General features: G+C 40.9%; 2 protein-coding genes across 6 annotated transcripts in view; one reads left to right on the top strand and one right to left on the bottom strand.

Annotated features, from left to right (window-relative positions):
• Nucleotides 1-10,517, top strand: part of TMEM41A (transmembrane protein 41A) — a 29,536-nt gene extending 19,019 nt beyond the window's left edge. For both annotated transcript variants that reach the window (XM_059920713.1, XM_059920711.1), the window contains 2 exons: nucleotides 6,795-6,935; nucleotides 8,312-10,517. In XM_059920713.1, coding sequence (XP_059776696.1) covers nucleotides 6,795-6,935; nucleotides 8,312-8,529 — 359 coding nt within the window. In that variant the 3' untranslated portion in view covers nucleotides 8,530-10,517. The remainder of the gene's footprint in view (nucleotides 1-6,794; nucleotides 6,936-8,311) is intronic.
• The window catches only part of MAP3K13 (mitogen-activated protein kinase kinase kinase 13), a 162,558-nt gene that overhangs the window by 5,470 nt on the left and 136,570 nt on the right, over nucleotides 1-20,518 (bottom strand). For all 4 annotated transcript variants that reach the window (XM_059920707.1, XM_059920710.1, XM_059920709.1 and 1 more), the window contains exons 6-12: nucleotides 18,876-19,034; nucleotides 17,867-17,975; nucleotides 9,678-9,787; nucleotides 8,797-8,913; nucleotides 7,972-8,109; nucleotides 3,066-3,852; nucleotides 529-599 (exon numbers count right to left, since the gene is read on the bottom strand). In XM_059920707.1, coding sequence (XP_059776690.1) covers nucleotides 529-599; nucleotides 3,066-3,852; nucleotides 7,972-8,109; nucleotides 8,797-8,913; nucleotides 9,678-9,787; nucleotides 17,867-17,975; nucleotides 18,876-19,034 — 1,491 coding nt within the window. The remainder of the gene's footprint in view (nucleotides 1-528; nucleotides 600-3,065; nucleotides 3,853-7,971; nucleotides 8,110-8,796; nucleotides 8,914-9,677; nucleotides 9,788-17,866; nucleotides 17,976-18,875; nucleotides 19,035-20,518) is intronic.

The following is a 20,518-nucleotide window of genomic DNA, read 5'->3' as shown; positions in this document are numbered from 1 at the left end:
CTAATCTGACAGGACTGTGGCCTTATAAGATGAAGATCTCTCTCTCTCTCCCCCACCATGTGAGGACACAGCAAGAAGGCTGCTGTCTGCAAGCCAGGAAGAGAGTTCTCACCAGGAACCTTGGACTTGGACTTCCCAGCCTCCAGAATTGGGAGAAATAAATTTCCATTGTTTAAGCCACCCAGTCTGTGGTGTTTTGTTATGGCAGCCTGAGCAGACTCATATAGGGAGGTACACTAGAAACCAGTAAAATTGCCCATAAAACAGCACAGCCATCTCTCATAAACTGCCCACTCTATTGTCAATTATAACCTTGAATCCATATTTATTTTCCCCATCTTGCAGTTCCTATCTAGTGAATTTGGATAAACTGGGATCTGCTGTGCATAGCCAGCTGCCAAAATGGGCAATGGTAGGTTCCTATAAGCTGGCTGTTAGAAAGTGGCCTGTGATCGAACCGGAGGTACGGCAAACTCAGGATTTTCCCTGATTACACTGAAGGCAATCACATGTGTTTATTGGTTTTACCTCTGTCTTCGTGGAAATTCAACTTCACTATCTACTTCTCCTTCTTCCTCTTCAGAGGAGTCATCTCCACTCTGAGGAGAACAAGGAGGAAAGAGTCTTATTTCTCTTTCTCTCTCTCTCTCTCTTACACACACACACACACACACACACACACAGTCCCTGTAAAAGATTTAATTTTCATCAAAGGCATTGAGTGGTAGCTTGTTGTCATTTTTAAACATATATCTCTTCATTCATTTAGTAACTCTCCCTGGGTGTCCATGATGAAAGGCCCTGAACTTGAAGAGGGGAAACCGGAGAAGAGGTCTTGGATTTTGGGGTGGTCTCTTGTAACCATTGTCACTTGTGGTTCTAGGCTCTGATATAGAGACTCCAATAAGAGGTGATCTTTCAGTTCTTCAAAGCCCAACAACTACTTTTTCCCCTTTTATGTACCAATCACCTTTCCACTAATATTATAGTTATCATGCTTACATCATCTCTACTACTAAGACATACATTATTTAGGGTCAGACCCCATCTTGTTGTACTGTATTCCTCCTCCACCATTAATACAAGACTGCATACAAGGTAGGTGCTTAGCCCACGACTGAGTCAGCACGTGGGCACAGATAAGAGAACTCTGGTTGGGACATCTGAGGCCTCATCATTGCTAGGGCTCTGTGGTTGATCTGGAAGGGTGGGTAAGTGTCCCATCTGAGAACATGATCTTCCCTGTGAGGGAAGATTCCATTTCCCTTCCAAGGCATAGGAACAGCCCCACTTCAGATCAACTGTCATTAATGCACGGGATTACTACAATCCCTTGTGAGGTGGGTAAGTGGGTCCAAATAACTGTACCAAAAATTGAGGATAATTTACCTTTAAAGTCAGTTCTGACAATCCATCACTTTTACCCATTTGTATTCTGATGTGCTTTTTTGAGTAGGAAAGACAGGGATGGAGTTATCCTGACTGTGGAGATGAGCACTACCCCCTAGAAGACCCGTGGGAGTGTATCTCAGCAGAGAGAAGTTGAGCTGCTTTGTGGGAGTGTGGTTTTAGTGAGGCCAAAAGTAGAAGGGGTGTGTTCCGTGGCCTGCAGACCCATGGATGCCCCAAAATGGCATCAGGACGGTTCAAAGATACATGTTACTTGGGAGGGGATGGGCGAATGGGGTGATTGCTAAAGGGTGCAGGGTTTCTTTTTGGGGTGATGGAAATATTCTAAAATTAGTTGTGGTGATGGCTGCACAACTCGAGAGAAAGGACTAAGTTATACACTGTAAATGGGAGAACTGTGTGGTAGGTGAATTGTATCTCAATAAAATTGTTACCAAAAAATTATGTTATTGGCTTTAGGGGTCAGAGGAGCAGAAACTGACTTAGCCCAAATCCACTGCACTACCTGAAACACAATTTATTTCTGGGAAAGCTCAGTCAATAGCAGCACTGTATGTGGAGGAAGAAATACAGTTCTGAGACAGTGGCCTTCAGCTTCAACTTCTTTTCTAGTAAATGTCTAGTTGACCAAAACATACTCATTTACATTTTAGACATTTTCATTCCTTCAACTGAACTTCTGATGAACGATGATGATATGAAACAATAGTTAGAATTGAGTGGGTGTTTTCTCTGTGCTCAATACTTTTCATACACAGTGTTATTTTTAACACATTAGCAAGATGAGCTCACATTTTTGGAAGGTTGCTATGTGCCAGGTCCTGTTCTAAATGCTTTATATGTATTAACTCATTTAATCTTCACATCGACCAATGAGACAGGGTCTACTATTAGCCCCATTTCATAGATTAGAAACCGATGTTCATAATGGTAATAAGTGGAAGAGCCTGGCTTTGAACTCAGGTCTGACTCCCAAGTTTGGGGTCTTAACCACAAGGTAGGAGAGGTAGCCCGCCTCCCAGCTAATAAACCACAGGCAGCCAGTGGGCGAGGAGGAGGGGAACAGGTTTCAGTGACTGAGAACCGGCTGGATCATGACGGTTATTAATTAAGGTGATACTGTGAAGAAAGCTAGTTCCATGGGGGATTAATAGATGTTATTTTAAAAAGGCAGTATGGTCAAATAGGTGAGGGAAGTGCTGGATTAAACAAGGTTATTGCATGATTTCTCAAAGCCCAGGATTTGTTAATGTGAGCTTAGGAAGCTCCAAGAGGGGACAGAGAATACTGTTTCCCAAACATGTTTTATAATGGGAGCCTTCCTTCTTGCTACATCCCTTAGGACTAGGCTAGAGTAGCGGACTTCCAAACTATTTTGATGACATGTCGCTAACGTATGGCTATTTTTCTATTGATAAATTATATACATTTGAATCAGTCCCCTGATTCAGGAGTTTCCAAAGAGTATTCCTTAGTCCATCACTTAAGCAGTGTGGAAAGTATTAAAAGTAAATAAACTGCTATTTATGCTTTTGTTATCTCATCCCTTTACAAAATGCATATTTTTTATGTACGTTTTATACTGCATAGAGTATGACAGGCTCTGACATTCCTTGAAGGCAGTGATACACACCGCGGTTGTCATCACACCTTACCTTCTGAAGGGGCCTTGTTTTTCGAGGTAGAGCTGGGGGGGTGATGTGATGAGAGGTGTTGAGGGATGCTGCGGACCCACAGCCGCTGAATTCCTTCTCTTCCATTTTCTCAGAACCTTGGGCATTTTCCGAGAGGGGATTGTGTGCTGGTGGCTTGAAAAGGTTGGGGCTCCTCCTCACGGGCTCGGCAGAGGGGACGTCTAAGGACCCATGCTGTTCTGGCCTGCGCTGGAGGCAGGGGTCATAGGGGTCAGCCTGACAACAGCCCCAGGGGCCTGCCTGGCCCTTGTCAGGCTCGGAACTTCTCCAGCAATCTGCCGCCACGGCCGTGGAGATGAGGTCAGGGCTAGAACCAGGCATCTGTCTTTGAGCATGGTTGCTGAGTGGGCTCCGCAGGGCTGCCGCGGGGCCAAAATACCTCAGGTTGTTGGCGCAGGTTGCAATGTCCTGTCCGTGCACGTCGAGTCTGGGATGGTGACTCTGAGACGTGGCGGGAGGGGGTTGCTGGTATTGCTGCTGGAGAGGACTACGGTGATGGGGAGAAGGGTATTCGGACTGAGCTTGGTGCAGGTAAGTGGGATGGGGTGAATTTTCCCGGGCTGGCTGGTTTTTTAAGATCGCCGCAAAGTCGCTGTGGCTGCCTCGGCTACTCCCGCGGCGGTGGCGTGGTTTGCTCCGATAGCGGCTCTTGCTGCTGGAGGTGGACATTTTAGGACTTCCGGACAAAGGGGATGCAGTGGGAGCCACTTCCACACTGGGGATGCCTTCAGATCTCAACAGATCTGGCCTGGGAGAAAAGAACAGGTTTGGTTTTAAACACATGAAGACACATTCAAGTTTGGGGAAATGTATCCCAGACCTTAAAATACACATAATCTTTGAATCAGCAGTTACATACACAGGGATTTATCCAGTGGAGATAACGGATGTGCACAAAGATGTATGTTGGAAGATGTTATGTTACAGCATTGTTTAAAATAGCAGAAAGCTAGAAACAACCTAATGTCCACTTACAGAGGATTCCCTTTATTCCTTCTGGATTTTATTCTGTACCTCACTAGCTGAGTACTCAATCTCCTTTAAATTCTAATTTTACCCTACAGGCTTTTTGACCTCTTCCTCATAGTATCAGCTCTCAGCTTGGTGCCAATATGCCAAGGCACAGGCATGGGTGTTTGCTCATGATCAGAAATCTGTCTGATGATGGATCCCACAAGGGATCACAAAGGACAGAGGTCTGGGACCAGAGAAGGAAACCTCAGTTAATTAGACAAGAGGCTAAATTCAGGGAGTTTCGTCTAGACATGGTCCCCTTGAGGGCTGCTACTAAGTCATATACACCTTTGCATGTGGAGGACACTAGCAAGGAGTCTTGCTCATAGTAGGTACTCAATAAATGTTTCAAGAAGGGGCCGAAGGGAGTGGCAGTAGAGGAGGGGGAATTAATAGAGAGCCCAGGAGGTTGCGTAGAGCCAGTAAGAGAAGGGCTTATGTGGAACGACCCTGGTATTCTACCGTGTTCCTAAAGGGAGGAGGGCCTCTCTCAGATCACTGGGCTAGTCACGTGGATCATGTGCAGGAGGAACCCAGAGCCTGCAGGTAAACCTTACACACACCAACACCAAGGCACACAGGCAATCAATAAATGATTTCTGAACTGATGAACTGATTCAGGGCAGAGACTCTAGGATGCCAGGTAGTATTGCTACCTCCTTCCCCCCAAAGAGTAGCCCCACCCTTCTTTTGGACCAGACAGACAGAAATCAGCTGGAGATTTCAGAGCTGGAGGGCCCAAACTCTATTTTTTTTTTTTTTTAAAAACAACAGAATCCTTTACTCAAATGAATTATGAGAAACCTAATATATAAAATAGATACAGTAAGAGAACAGATTGGTGGCTGCCAGAGGTGGGGGGTGGGAATAGGGGGTGGGCGATATGGGTGAAGGGGGTCAAAGGTACAAACTTCCAATTATGATATAAATAAGTCATGGGATGTAATGTACAGCATGGTAACTATAGTTAATAATACTGTATTGTATATTTGAAAGTTGCTAAGAGAGTACATCTTAAAAGTTCTCGTCACAAGGAAAAAAAATTTGTAACTATGTGTGGTGATAGATGTTAACCAAACTTATTGTGGTGATCATTTTGTAATATACACATACGTTGAATCATTATGTTGTACACCTGAAATTAATATACTGTTATATGTCAATTGTATCTTAAAAAACCCAAACCCAGATATAGTAGAACAGCTGAAGAGAGGAGGGAGAGCAGAAGCCCCTCCCCCTGGGGCTCCCCCTCCTTGTCCTCTCTACCCCTGCAGTGGCCTCAGAGACACCTCTATTCAGGCCCTAGGGGGTCCCAGACCTTGTAAGGAAACCACAGATGCAGTTCTGCCTTCATCCTATGTGATGAAGAACCCAAACCCCAGCCCAAGTGGCTCCTGGTCTCACAGCTCATTACTGATAGAATCCAGACAAGGAGTCTCTCCTACTTGACAGTCTGGCTTGTTGGACAGTCAGAATACAGCTTGAAGGTGTGTACAAATCACTTGGGAGCTTGTTGAAATGACTGCATGGGTCTGGGATGGGGCCTAAGAGCCTGCATTCAGCAGCCACGCTCTCAGACGACGCTGAACTAAGGACTGCATTTTGAAGAGCCTCACAGGAAATCAGTAGGCATCAGGCAATAGGAGATGGGTTTTCTTCTCTTTCAGGAGAAGTTCAGTTAAAGGCTTGTCTTAGCACAGAAGTTCCAGGTATAATTGGTTTATGATGAGGCGGGTAGGGTACTGTGCTGCTGTCAGCATCTTCCTGTCTCAGATTCACAGCTTTGTGGTCAGCTGGCCAACTTGTGGCACAGAAGGCATCTGGATCGAGGAGGTCCTGGGGCTTTTTATTGAGGAAAGAGAGCCCTCCAAAGCCCAGTTAGGGCATCTATCAATACTTACACAGTAACTGGCTATGGCGGGATCTAAAAGAAAGCTGAGGTGAAAGTGCCATTAAGTCAGGTAAAGGCTGCGTTTATTGAACCTGGCAGTGCAAAAATCAAAGAATAACGCTGAGACAGCACTTCACAGTTGACAAAGCAATTTACAATATATAAAACACAAGTTTCCTACCATTACAATATCCATTTTACAGATGAGGGCACTGAGGGATCAGAGAGGTTAGCTGGCTTGTGTCCATCACAAAGCTAGTAAATGGCAAAACTCACAACTTGAAGCCAAGTTTTTGGACACCAAGAAATAGTTCTTCCTCCATTCCAAGCTTCTCCATATTATGAAGTATTTAGATTATCTTATTAGACTATACTCACTCGTGATGGGCTTGGTGGATCCATCACTGAACTCCGACTCTCTTTTCAGTCCCTAACTAAACACAAACTGAAACCAAGGCTAAAGGATAATGGATGGTTTCTCATCTCTGATCGCCTCAGTGGGCATTGGCCTTCTGACTCCATAATCACTGGACTGTCCAAGTAATCTGAAACATAAATCCTTTAAGGGGCAATCAACTGAAAGCATAACTCTCTGCAGCTCTAATACCCACTCCGGGTTGCCTTTCCAGACAAGTTCAGCTCATTGACTAAGCATCTACTGGTGCTGTCAAACTCTTTCAAATGCATTTCTCACAGGCAAAATAAAAGTAAACACAAACTCACACTGTGAAAAATTAAACAGTACTATTTTCTCCCAAAGTGCTCTTTGTTTTAACTGTCAGCAGACCGCAGGGAGGAGCCAGCAGGTGAAGTCTGTGCCTCGTTTGTACACCAAAAGGAGAGAGGTGCTGGGATTCCTGGAGGGTTTTGCCAGGTGCCAACTGAAAACAATTTCTCAGAGCTTGACCAGAAGATGGTCAGGCACGGTAAGTAAAAGCAAAACTGGAATTAATCCATGTAGTTATCCCTCAGTAGTTTAGATTTATGTTAGTCATGCTGTGCTGGAATGGTCACTGTTCTGAAAGCCTTAAAATACATGCTTGGTTTGCATTTTCTCACTGTCTTTATTCTTACTGCATTTAGCTCAAGTCTCACTGCTGGGTCTACACCCAAGGTTAAGAGGTTAAGGGATATTTCCTTCTTTTGCTTTAATTTAGGATAGGGTCAACTCTCCATTCCTTGGGAGGAATGAGGCTCTAGCAGAGTCTGGTAATAAAAACTGACTGGAAGAGCATTCTAAAATTAAACTAATATAAGGAAAATATGTTATAATTAGGGGAAAGGGCATCTTTTAAAGCAATTAAAAAACCCCTTGTTTTTTGAGTAACTATGATTTCCTAAGTGATTTCACACGTTGTCTTATTTAAACCTCACGAAAGTTCCACACAGGAGTGGGATGAGGGGAACTATATGGTTAGACACAGGTAATTATCAAAGTGCCTGCTTTTGTTTTTGGTGGTGGATTTACAGGCACTTATTACATTATTAAAAAGAACTAACTAAATGAATAAATAAAAGTGGGACATGCATGGACCAATGTTGCATAAATCAAGAATTATGGTGAACTCAATTCTGTGCACTAGGGGTCAAAAAAAGAAAAAGAAATCTCATGTGCTATAGTTACACCGTTCTACCCATGTGGTTGAGAGTGGTCAAGTGACATGATCCAAATCACACAGCTTCTAATAGGCAGAGCCAGGATTTGAATCCAGGTCTGTTTGGCCCCCAGTTCATTTCTCTTTTCACTATTCCATGCTAAGGTAATAAATATCAGTGCCTCAGACAGTAAAAACTAGATTCCTGGAGTCCATGACACACTCTCTCTCACCTCCCTAGGCCATATCTAGAGGCAAGTGCGCTGACGATGTGGTACCGTGTGGCCACACCCATCATCATCTGATCATGTATTTTAGGGGCATGTTTCCCCATTTATCTGAATATCAGGTCAGTACAGGTGCTCACCGCTTGGCCTGCATCCCAGGTCTGTGAGGCACGCCTTTCCTCTTCATGAGTTTCTCCATGGCATTAGGGTGGATTATTGGACGGACAGGATGTCGTTTGTAGGTCCCAGGATACTTCTTCTCCACTGCTTGCTCACGCCTGAAGAATGAAAGCAAAAGCTACGTCTCAGTCACCGCAGACAGAAAAGATGGGCAGAATGTTTTCACAGGTCAACTCCACCCACAGATTCTGGCCACATTTAACAGATACAGGCTATCTGAAGAATAGCAAGGCGGCTCTTTAGGTTAAAAAGGAAAAAAAATAATAACTCAAACTAACCTGACTTCATTTTTTTCTTCAGGTCGCAGATGGACTTGGAGGCCAACCTTCCCGTCCCCAACATGCCTCATGAGACACAAAGCAGTGGCTGAAGTCCTACTTATTTTTAGCAGCTGCTATTTTAGTCAGGACCCCAGGGCTTCTCACCATTCTCAGGAATACCCTGAACCACTTGCAGCAGCTGCCTTACTTCCCCAGGGGGCAGTAAGCTCCCATGTATCCACACCAAGCTCTTCTTGAAATGAGGACCCCTTTCCTGAGCCATTCGGCGGTTGAAGTTGCAAAGGCTTGTCAAGCGCACAGTCCCCTAGAACCAGCTCTGTGGCAACTCCACTCAACTGTAAGCCTCACCGGGGCGGGGACCTGTGCCCGGCACATGCCCTAAGGAATGTTGGGCGGACGAATAAAATAGCTGCCGGTTCTGAGTAGCAGCAACCTGGAAGAGTAGTACATTTCAGCCAATTGACAGACCCAAATCAGTCAGGACACAGTGGTCTGGATACATACTTGATTAGCTCCTTCTCCCGCATTTCTAGCTGCAGCATGATGGCACTCAATTCCATGTATAAATTATTAGCCCGCTCGAGTTTTCTCTCATAGTGCTCACGAATATCCAAAGCATGCCTATCAAAGAAAACACAGAAGCAGTGAAGCTGAGGAATGTGAGGGAGAACTAAGGTCAGCTCTAAAGAAACAAGAACAGGATGGTTTATCTCAAAAGCATTTGCCCAGGGGCCCTCTAAATTTAAGACTCCCTTGTCCGATGCAAAGACTCAGACAAGAGTGAGTGGGAGATGGGAAATCCAAGTTTTCCACTTAGTTGATTGTTAAGGGTCATATCCAGCCATAGAGGATAGCCAGGAGGGCTACAGATAAAACTGAATGCAATTTATGTATAATTTACAGCCTTTGTCTATGCAGTATTGGCAATATCTTAATAAGAATACAGTATAATATATGTTAAGGGAAATATGCAGTTAAAGCACGATCACTCATCACTCATTTATACTTATCCACACTACAGATCCTGTCTAATCTAGTGGTTATCTGAGAACATATGTTCTATCCCTTGATAGATTATAAGCATCTTGAGGCCTGGTACTACATCTTATAAACTTCTGACCTTTCATGTTACCTAGGACAGCGGCTGAATAAACAAATAGCATTGCTCCAGGAATCTTTGTTGCAGAGATATAATAAAGGAGGATAACAGAGGTGGGGGGAGACAATAAAAAAGTGATATAAAGGAGGACCAACTTTTAAAGAGAGTAACAATAACCAGCAGAAGTGCAAGGTGTGTAGAAAATGAAATGATTCACAACAAGGGTTTCTGCTAATATCTGAAGACCTGGGAATGAGAAGAGGTGAAGTAGGAGACATCAGCTGACCTGAGCTCTTCTCTGCGCCTTCGAATCAGTTCTTCATCTAATCGGTGGATACAAGTTCCTTCACTTTTGATCTTCTCAAAGTGTTTTTTTACTTCTTCTCTCCATTCAGCCTAGGCAAGGACAAATTAGATTTTGTTAATAGTCCAGGAGTTTTAATCCCTGATATAACCATAGGATCATGTACAAGATTTTCCCCCCTGTATGCTTCTACTAAAGAGCCTTATAGAATAGATGTTCAATAAACGTTATTTGATAGCAAAATATCTCATGCTAGTGTATCTGCACACCCCACCCCACTCCTCACCCCATTTTCTGTATTTAGTCCAGTACTCAGTGCTGTCTTTTCTAATTTTCTTTCAGTACTAGCCATAAGAAACATCACAGCTGGCACGCAAGCCATCATCTCTGGAACAAAGGAGCTCAATTTTAAGTCAGGATGGTGGCTGAGAGAGCCTGGCTGGAAAGAAAAGCTCTGATAACCATATGGTACAAGCATGTGTCAGTGACAATATGGTCATCTTTACATTTGGACCAGAATTTCTCCTAGGCTTTGTTTATGAAAATATCTTGAGAAAACATTTGGAATAGAAGATCCAAGGGGCATGAACAGCAGGAGATGGGGATAAAAATATGGGGAATTATATGGGAATTTGGGGGTGGGGGAAAGAAAAGAAAAAAGAGAGAAGGAGGAGGAGGGGAAAGAGCATGGCCAAACGTTTTAGTAGTCCGACAAAAATTTTAGGAGAGGGATGGATGTCTAACGTGTGATTTAAGTTGTTCAAAATGTAAGCCTCTTCCAATTTCCTAAACCTTTAGTAAAGTCTCTGACATTCACCTTGACTTTGGATGAGTGTTTTTATTTGTTTTGTTTTGTTCTTTTAAATCAAAGAAAGGTGCTGAACTTCATGCTTAGGTCAAAGACAGGAAAAAGATAAAGGAACAACCAAAAGATGGCAGGAACGGGGGCCCAAGCAAACAGAGTCAAAGTGTCCATGAAATTATAAATCTCCCAGGAATTCACAGAAGTATTAAAAAGGGCATTGGACTTTCCATAGGGCATGGAATTTCAGACCAATTTTATCTAAATTTTAGGAGGTAGGAACATCTCTGCAGGAATATAGTCTACAGACCATTTCTAGAAAAGCAGCTAAAGGAGACGCTTCCTCAAATTATGTACACACTACTATCCCAAGAAGCTAATGAGATTATCTAAAATAATTTCTAGTGAAGGCTAGATATGTAACCAAATGTTTCTAATTGTATCATCTTCTTCTAGAGCTATTCTATTACTTTTAGATTCATGTTAAAAATGATCTCTCTAGATCATGGAAGAAATTATGCTTAAGTAGTTGTGATGTTACAGAAGTTTCTCCCCAAATTTGCTGTTTCTCATTTTTTAAAAAAGTCTTTATTGAATTTGCTACAATATTGCTTCTGTTTTACATTTTGGGTTTTTGGATGCGAGGCATGTGGGATATTACTCCCCAACCAGGGATCGAACCCACACCCCCTGCACTGGAAGGCAAAGTCTCAACCACTGGACTGCCAGGGAAGTCCTTCATTTATTTTTATAGAGGAAATTATATTGCAATTATTTAGAAAGTGGTCATCCTACTTATCTGTTTATAATACATTAGATCTTCACATATATATACGTTGACTGACCATTGGGGAGAGATTTCTGTTAGTCAGTTGACTTTCACGCATCAAACCTGACAGACAACGTCATCAGAGAGCCGAGATCTAGAACGCACTGTCCATTGGTTGGTAACAGTCTTTGACTGTATCTAAGTAGTAAATGCAGGTTTGGCTGAGCCCCAGGTAATGCTGTTCTCTCAGCCGTCAGATCAAAGTCACGAAGTAGGAAGAGCATTTGAGCTTTAAGAGGCCAAAGATGAAAATCAAGAGTTGTTGGACCTAAGAAGGATAAGGGAGAGGGCCAAATGTGGGCCTTAAAGCATCCTCTTTTGTGAAAAACATGTCAGTAGATTCTACTCCAACACTTAAAGAAGGGACCAGGAAAAGGAATACCTCCCTCTGGCAGTGAGGAATCAGATATCACAGATCGGATTTTTTAAGTTCTAGAGGAAATAAACCTCCTGACACCTAGCTTACGGGAATGTGAAACTTAAAGAAAACCTTCTCAAGATTGAAACTTATTAAAAAAGTAGATTTCCCAAAAGAAGTTCCCTCTGTGGGAAAACACCAGGTACTGATTAATAATGTGTTTTCCCCAAAGGTACTGGGTTACAGGTAGATGTTAATTTTGGAGTTCCATCACTATACTTAGAATCTTTATGTAATAGGAGTTCCAATTTGCACTTAATCTGCAATTTAGACATTTCTGGGCATAACTAAGAAATGGAGGTGGGCAGGCTGAAGCCAATTTGCACAGAGATTAAGGAGTCTCTGAAAGAAAACATGAGGGAAGAAGGAATCCTGGTGTGATCTTGACCTATAACAAAACCATCAACATAGGAGTGGAGAGGCATTTCCCATTTGTTCCACTAATACCTGTAAAATTTTGGGCCATAATCAGCACTATTCTGTGACCTTTAACAAAATGTAACTCAACAGGGAAAGGAACAATTCATTGCATAAACAGAACAATGTGCAACTTTGGAATATGGAGAAGTCCAGAGCTTCAGTAACTGCAAAAAACAGCAGCTCCTGGTGGGTGATGGCAGTGCCTTAAGGATACAGCAGCATCCATTGGATGCCAGCTGGGGACTACAGCCTTTCAGCAGAAAACAGTACTAACCAATAAAGTAATACCCAGCAGATGCTAGGTGGAAGACTGCCGTTCCAGCCAGAGTCACTGGAAAGTAGGGCAGACATTAATATGAGGCTGTTTGAGATCCCCCCCACTCGTTACTGGGGATTCCCCCAAACTGCATGTAGGGTGGAGAGAGGGAGTACGGAGTGCTTCGCAAGGTACTTACGTCCTGTGTAAGCAGGTAAGGGAAAAATACAGTGACAGTTGGGTTATTGTCATGAATGGAATCCTCTTTATATCCCAGATAAGGCCTGGGAAAGGCTGTAACATCTAGAAGGTTTTTGTCTTCTCCAGTCTTTCAGTTATTCAATCAGTAGACTGAAGCTCTTGTACCCAAACCTTGCTTCTCTTCTCTTTCATAATATAAGTGTCAAAATGAAGCTGAATTAATATATCAATGGATAAATAAAATAGGATATATCCATACAGTAGAATATTATTCAGTCATAAAAAGGAATGAAGTTGTGACATATGCTGCAACATAGATAAACCTTGAAAACATGCTAAATGAAACCAACCTGACACAAAAAGACAACTATTGTATGATTCTACTTCCATGAAATATCTAGAATAGGCAAATTCATAGAGATAGAAAGTAGAACAGAGATTACCAGGGGCTGTGGGGAAGACAGAATGGGAAGTTATTGCTTAATGAGGTAATGAGAAATTTTGAAAATAGATAATGGTGACAGTTTTATAACATTGTGTATGTAATTTATGCCACTGAACTGTATATTTAAAAATGGTTAAAATGGCAAATTTTTTATATATTTTACCACAATTTTTATAAAGTAAAAAAAGAAGTTGAGCCAGCTCCAGCCTAGCTTGAGGAATAGACAAGCAGGATGTTGAGGGGCTAAGTAGTGGGAAAACATAGATTCTGAGTCAGAAAGGTCTTAGATGTTGTCAAGTCCAAATCTTGATTGGCACGAGTCCTCTTTACTGTCTCCCCACGTAAGTGCCCAGCCTGTGCCTAAGCGCCTACTTGCTCATGATGAAATTACTCTTAAGGTAGAATAGTCTGTCCCTATAATGAGCTATCTGTCTCTTCAACTCCCAGCCCCTGAATTTCTGGGTGGTCATGGTGGCACTCAAAAGGAAACTAGAATGGTGCAAAGACAGAGGGTTGTGGAAGAGCTCAGAAGCAGGGCACGTGACGCACCTAGCAGCTGGGATCTGGGACCAGGCTAAGATGTTTTCTGAAGACTCATACCAAATGTAATTGAATACCAGAGCAATAATTACCTACTTGGAGAAATGGGTTATTGTCTAGGAATGAAGCAATAGCTTTGGCAGAATCTAATATTGTACTGAAATTGGTTGCTTTGTTCATCTGTTCTATATATGCTGCTTCCTTATACATGTGCTGTTGACGAGAAACAGATGAAGCATTTTTTCTCAGGAAGGAGTCAGCTGGGCTCTTGGCAGCACTCTTGACTGACAGTTCTGGGGGAAGGTGGCAACCAGCAGCTAGTAACCATTGATGGATGACTGATGAGGAAAGGGTTTTGTCAGCAGGCAGGAGGTGAGGCCGCAGGTATAAAAGTGCTATCGAAAAGCAAAACTATGTGCTAAAAAACTAGTTCTTGCCCATTGGGGGAGGATAAAGTCAAAACACAATTAATAGGAATTTAACTGCGGATGGAGCTCCCTAGCTGTCATCTTATCCATCTCAGGAGTTCATCAGAAAAAGTACCCGGAATCCCTACAGTGGCATATACTCAGCAATAAAAGGAATGAACTATTGATACGTACCACAACATAGACAAATCTCAAATGCATTACGCTAAGTGAACGAAGACAGGCACAAAAGCCTACATATCATATTATTCCATTTATATGACATTCTGGAAAATACAAAACCACAGGAATAGAAGACAGATATCTTTTTAGCAAGGACTGGGGCTGGGAGGAAGGGCTGGATACAAAAGGACATGGAGAAAATTGGAATGATGAAAATGTTCTGTATCTTGTTTGTGGTGTATATATTTGCCAAAACACATCAAATTGTACAAGTAAAAAGGATGTATTTTATGTTTGTAGATTACACAGAATAATGTGACTTAAAAAAACCCTCAATCTTAAATTCCCAATTAGAGTTTGAGATGTCCTAGGTAATTTTGTTTCTAGCTTCCTATGTAACTTTTTCCTTTCTATAGTAGCAGCAAATACCAAGGACTTTAGTTATTAGATTTTTATAACATGTCTGAGATATATGGCAGACATTGTTACATCTATTTTATATGTGGGAAAATAGAGGCCCAGTGGCATCCAATTACTCATCCACATTAATGGTGTAATGGTGACCAGAATCCAGGTCCCCAGGTTCAAAGACCAGTGCTTCTCACATACATTAAATACCCATTCCTCAAATAGCAACCCATCATCTTTATAATTAGCAACCAGTAAATAACCATTTTCCCATTTCTAATAATAAAAACAAGGATAAATGGGTCTTAAAAAAAGAAAGAAAAAGTATCCAGAATGTAACACCTCCAAGGAGGCTTAATTTTTATAGCTTTGTTCGAGGTGAATAATAATAACAATCAAACAGTTCTTTACAGTTTATAATGCACTTGCATGTTTATTATCTTATTTGATCCTCACCAAAACTCCACAAGGAAGGGAAGATATGGTTATCCTCATTGTTTAGATGAGTAAGCTGAGGTTTAGGGAAATTTAGTGACTTATCCAAGGTCACAGGACAGGGGTTTAGGCTCAAAATCTGTTACTTTTCCCAGTACCTCCCTCATTACTTCATAAATATTGGGTTGGCCAAAAATTTCGTTCGGGTTTTTCCGTAAGATGGGTTTTCATTCAGGAAACATCCAAACGAACTTTTTTGCCAACCCAATACTTTATTATCATCAGCCAGAGATGGTCTGAATTTCAGACCCAGAAACAAATCAGCTTGTAAATGCCCGAAAGATTCTAGGAACTAGCAAGGGTATTTTGAACTATTTAAGGAGAGGTAAAATTTTATGCTGGGAGAAAACTGTGGTAGAATTTATGAATATTAAAAGATGTCCAATGTACTGTTTTTCCCTTCCATTCCTTCTCCTCCCCTTCCTCTCCTTTTCATACTCTTGCTCTAAGAGAACCTTCTCTGAGTTTAATCTTAATGCTGCATAGATTAATAAAAGTGAATTTACACAAGTAGGGATACCAACTGTGGGGACTTAGTTGTACTACACAGTGTTTTATATATATGGTGGGTATTCAGAAAGTGTGGCACTGGCTTCAGAAGTGATATTCTGGGAGCACACAAGTAGAATCTGTTTAGAATTTGATGTCTTCCAAGTATGTACAGTTATACTCTCAATGGCTTGTGGCTTAGTATTCTCACCAAAAATTGCTTTTCAAAATTGTGGTACGTATAGTTTTCTTGTAAAGGAAGCAACGCTGTGATTGTAACCATATCTTAAAGTCTGAAAAATTTCCTAGAGAGTACTCACTATTATTCTCTTTCATTTCACAAGAGGACTTAAGTCTTCTTCTTAACAAAAGAAAATATTTGAAAGATTTCTAATCCAGTAACCAATACCTACATGTATTTGTATAGATAGGTAATAGTTTTAATAGTTCTAAGGGAATTTACCTGAATGCATATCAAAGAACATAGGAAATGTCATGAAGTTATCCTCTTATTTTCTCTAAAATCAAACACTTTACTTACATAATAATCCCCCAGAAACACTAAAAAACTACAGGGGCAAGCCAGACTATTCAAAGGCACAGTGTGGGGAGAGCTAAGTTTGTGGGTCATAGAGTGTTAGAACTTTAGGCAATAGAGGAAAGGTCTCTGATTTATTATTCCTTAGAAACTACAAAAACCTTGTTCCTTAATTAAGATATTCCCCGATATCTGATGGGCGGAGTATCTCTCTGTTTATCAGACACCAGAGAAGCAAGTACTCCAAGCCTCTGGCTGGGCCGGGTAATAAAGCATATTGGAGGACTTGTTTAACTCCCAGGGATGATGCCCCACCCAGTCCAGTTTGCTTTCACTGCATACTTTCCTGGTAGGTAAACTCATCACCCATTGGTGTTGGGGGCTATTAGGAGTAGACTGAGACACTAATTGGTAATAATATTTCTTCTCTGAGAAGAAATTCTCTGAGAATGAATCTTTGAAATCATACTGGAAGTCAATGCAGAGATGGAATTCATCTTGCAAAAATTCATTTTGGAAAGTGAGAAGAAATTTCTTCTGTATGAGAAGAAATTAGGTAATACTATATTTAAAACTCTATAAGCATAAAGCTATAATTTAAGATCATCACAATTATTTCAAAAGCCATAGTTTCATCCCATTTTACTCCTTTTGCTATTGCCTGGGTCTGGTAGGGGTAAGTAAGGACCTCACGTATACTGATCCCTCACAACTCCCTATCCATGTTGACAGTGGTTAGACCACTGATCTTTATGCCATTTACAGCATTTTTATTTAATGGTCACAAATTTATCAGTAATGCACCCATGCCTTACAACATGTGATGGCAGATTCTCTTGTCAAGAGGTGAAATCTATTTCTCAATCTGGGTTAGCCCGTGACTTGCATTGGCCAATGAGACATTAGCAGCCACAATGCACACACAGGCTGGAAAGTCACGTGTGCGCTGGGGCTTGCTCTCTTGCTGCATTTGGTACCCTGAGAAGACCATGTGAACAAGCCCAAGTTAGCCTGCTGAAGGATAAGAAGCCACGTGGAGAACAGAGGTGTTCTAGCTAATAGCCAGCTAATCGCCGGACTTATGAATGAGACCATCTGGAACCAGCCAGCCTCCCAGTCGACCTGGCAACTGACTGCAGACACATGAGTGAGCCCAAGTCAAAGCCAAATGAAGAACCACCCAGCATAAATTACAAACCCACAGAATCATGAGCTAAACAACGGCTTATTGTTTTAAGCCATAAGTTTTGGGACAGTAATGCAGTAAAGGCTAACAGATACATTAAATTATATTTTATTTGGTGCTACTAGGTGACACACTTAAAGTTAGTGAAAAGCCTAACTTAATCAACGGGCTCTCTCTGGAATTTAACTTTCCTCCTCTGTACTTTAGCTTTTCTAACTTTAAGGAAAGCAATATTTTCATGAAGGTCAGCAGTAATTCTAATTCAAATGTATGTACATACAGTTTTCATATCCTCTTTTCCTCTTTTCTCTCCAACAACTTCACCAGAACCCACTAGGAAGATGATATTTTAATACATGCTACCTTCAAATAAGAGAATAATATATGTTAAGTGCTTAAAAAACTCCAAAAACGTCATATGTGTGAGGTATCATCATTATTGTTTCACAATGAATAGAGTTATATAATTGCTATCAGAATCAGAATACCCTTACTCCTTCTCACTGAGAGTTTCCTGTCTGTTTAGCAGCACCTGGAACAGTTTCCAGACTTACCTGAGACTTGAAGTAAGTTTCTTGTGGGGTGGCAAGTACATCTGCAGATGCGATGTCTAAATGCATGAGTGTCTGCCGAAAAGAAGGTCGATTGCGAGGTTTACTCTGCCTAAAAGTTAAAAAAAAAAAAAAATAGCTTGTGCATTTGAGAAGTTGTGTCCAAGAGGATAAAGATTTTACTCTACTTTATAAAAAATATTTTTGACTCCATGTGTGGCTATGTCTCAGGCAGTTTTGAAGTACTGAAGAGCAAAAGGAAAATGTAATTATGAGATACCTCTAATGATGAACTGGAAATCTCTAGGATCTGTTTTATAATAATTATCCCTTAGGACTGGTAAAGCAATGATAGCTATCATTTACTAAGGCCTACTATTTTAAGATAGCACACCAAATTATTTATAATTTTTTTTAAAAATTTTATTTATTTACTTATTTATGGCTGTGTTGGGTCTTCGTTTCTGTACGAGGGCTTTCTCTCTAGTTGCGGCAAGTGGGGGCCTCTCTTCATCGCGGTGCGCGGCCCTCTCATTATCGCGGCCTCTCCCGCTGCGGAGCATAGGCTCCAGACGCGCAGACTCAGCAATTGTCGCTCACGGGCCTAGTTTCTCAGCGGCATGTGGGATCTTCCCAGACCAGGGCTCAAACCCGTGTCCCCCGCATTGGCAGGCAGACTCTCAACCACTGCGCCACCAGGGAAGCCCTATTTATAATTTTTAATTAATCATAACACAACAACTCTATGAGTAGGTGTTATCCCCATTTTACAGATGAGAAAACTGATACTTGGATGACATACCCAAAATTACACAGATAAAAAAGGGCAGAGCAAGTATTTGAATCCAAAGTTCTCAAATTCCAAGTCTCCTAGACTTTACACAAAGTAAGGTTATTCACTCCAAATACACGTTAGAGACTTCCTCGCAGTTTTAAATATAGTTTAGAGAGTTTTAAATATGGTTTTGAGGAAGAAGGTAAAAGAGAATATTGGGAGAAACATATTTCTTACCATGTCTGCTTCATAAGGATTTTGAATCCATCAGGGCAAGTGGAAGGAACTGGAAGGTGTAGGCTATTGCTTCCAACACCCCAAATAATGGCTGAAGAGTCTACATCTTTGTACGGGATCTCTCCTGTCAGCAGCTCCCAGAGCACCACTCCAAAAGACCTACAGTAGCACCGGGAACAAGTATAAAAGACATTTCAGAAAGACTGACTTGTATTTTAGTTATTCATTTATTAATTTTCAATCGAATATATACCCAGTTTTAAAATTCTAATATTGCTATAGGAAAAATAGAAACAGCCAGGAAAACTCTGAAAAAGAAAATTAATGAGGGGGTAACCAACAACTATCAGATATTAAGACATACTATAAGGCTTCAATAATTAACACTGGTGATGAATAGTCAGACAGAATATTGGAATGGAATAGAAATCCAGAAATAGACCCAAAACATATAGGAACTGAGTATATGAGAGAAGTGACATCTCACACCAGTGGGGAAAATTGATTATTCAATAAATGCTGTTGGGAGAATTGGGGAAAAAATTAAATCTACACTTCATCTTACATAAAGGTAAATTCTAAATGTATCAAAGATTTAAATGTGAGAAACGAAATCATAAAAATCGTCAAAGAACACATGGAAATTAAAAAAAAGAATCTTAGAATGTTGAAGTCTTTTCTAATTAAGAAATCCAGAAGCCATAACAGGAGAGATTGATAAATCAAACTGCTTAAAAGAAAATCTTGATTGGAAAAAAACCTCCACCATAAGAAAAACAACAAAAGTGAAAAGTACCTATAATTCATATACACAAAAAGATAATCTCCTTAATATATAAAATACTCCTGTAAGTTGATAAGAATAAAAGATCAGAAAGCTTAGTAAAGGATTACAGTAGTTGACAAATAAGAAATTACAAATGGTTCATAAATATATGAAAAAATGTACAACCTTATTTATAATATTAGAAGAGGAATGCAAATTAAAACTGCACCTAAGACACTGTTTTTTTACCTATATGGTTGGCAAAAAAATCCCAAAGTTTAACACATTTTATTGCTGAGACTGAAAAAACACTCTTACACATTTCTTTTGGGAACATAAATTGGTATAATCCCAAATGAGGACACTTTGGTAATAATTACCCAAATTACAAATGATCCCACATTTCTACTTTATCTTATTTACTCTTTACTCTTATTTACTCTAAAATTACATGCAATTTTAACATATGCTATTTTTTTGGTTTTAAGTCTAAAAGTTACTAGTAGCCAATTTTAATAATGGAAGAAAAGCAACTATAGGGAAATATACCGGTTTTTTTGTTTTTGTTTTTGTTTTGTTTTTTTTTCTGCCAGGCCACGCAGCATGCAGGATCTTAGTTCCCTGACCAGGGATTGAACCCATGACCCCCGTAGTGGAAGCGTGGAGTCCTAACCACTGGACCACCAGGGAAGTCCCAAGGGAAATATACTATTAATAGCAGAGATTTGTAACCTCAGAGGAAAAGTTAATAAAGATTAACCCCCTCCCAAAAAAAGCATAGCCCATCAGGGCTGTTTAATAAAAGGGCAAACAGCCCCATACACCTCAAATAGGTCTAAATCATATAACTGTATCACAGCAAAGTACATCACTGATA

This window comes from Balaenoptera ricei, chromosome 4, assembly GCF_028023285.1.
Source record: "Balaenoptera ricei isolate mBalRic1 chromosome 4, mBalRic1.hap2, whole genome shotgun sequence".
NCBI lineage: Eukaryota > Metazoa > Chordata > Mammalia > Artiodactyla > Balaenopteridae > Balaenoptera > Balaenoptera ricei.
Note: the sequence above shows the minus strand (reverse complement) of the source record. Positions and strands in the feature narration are given on the sequence as shown.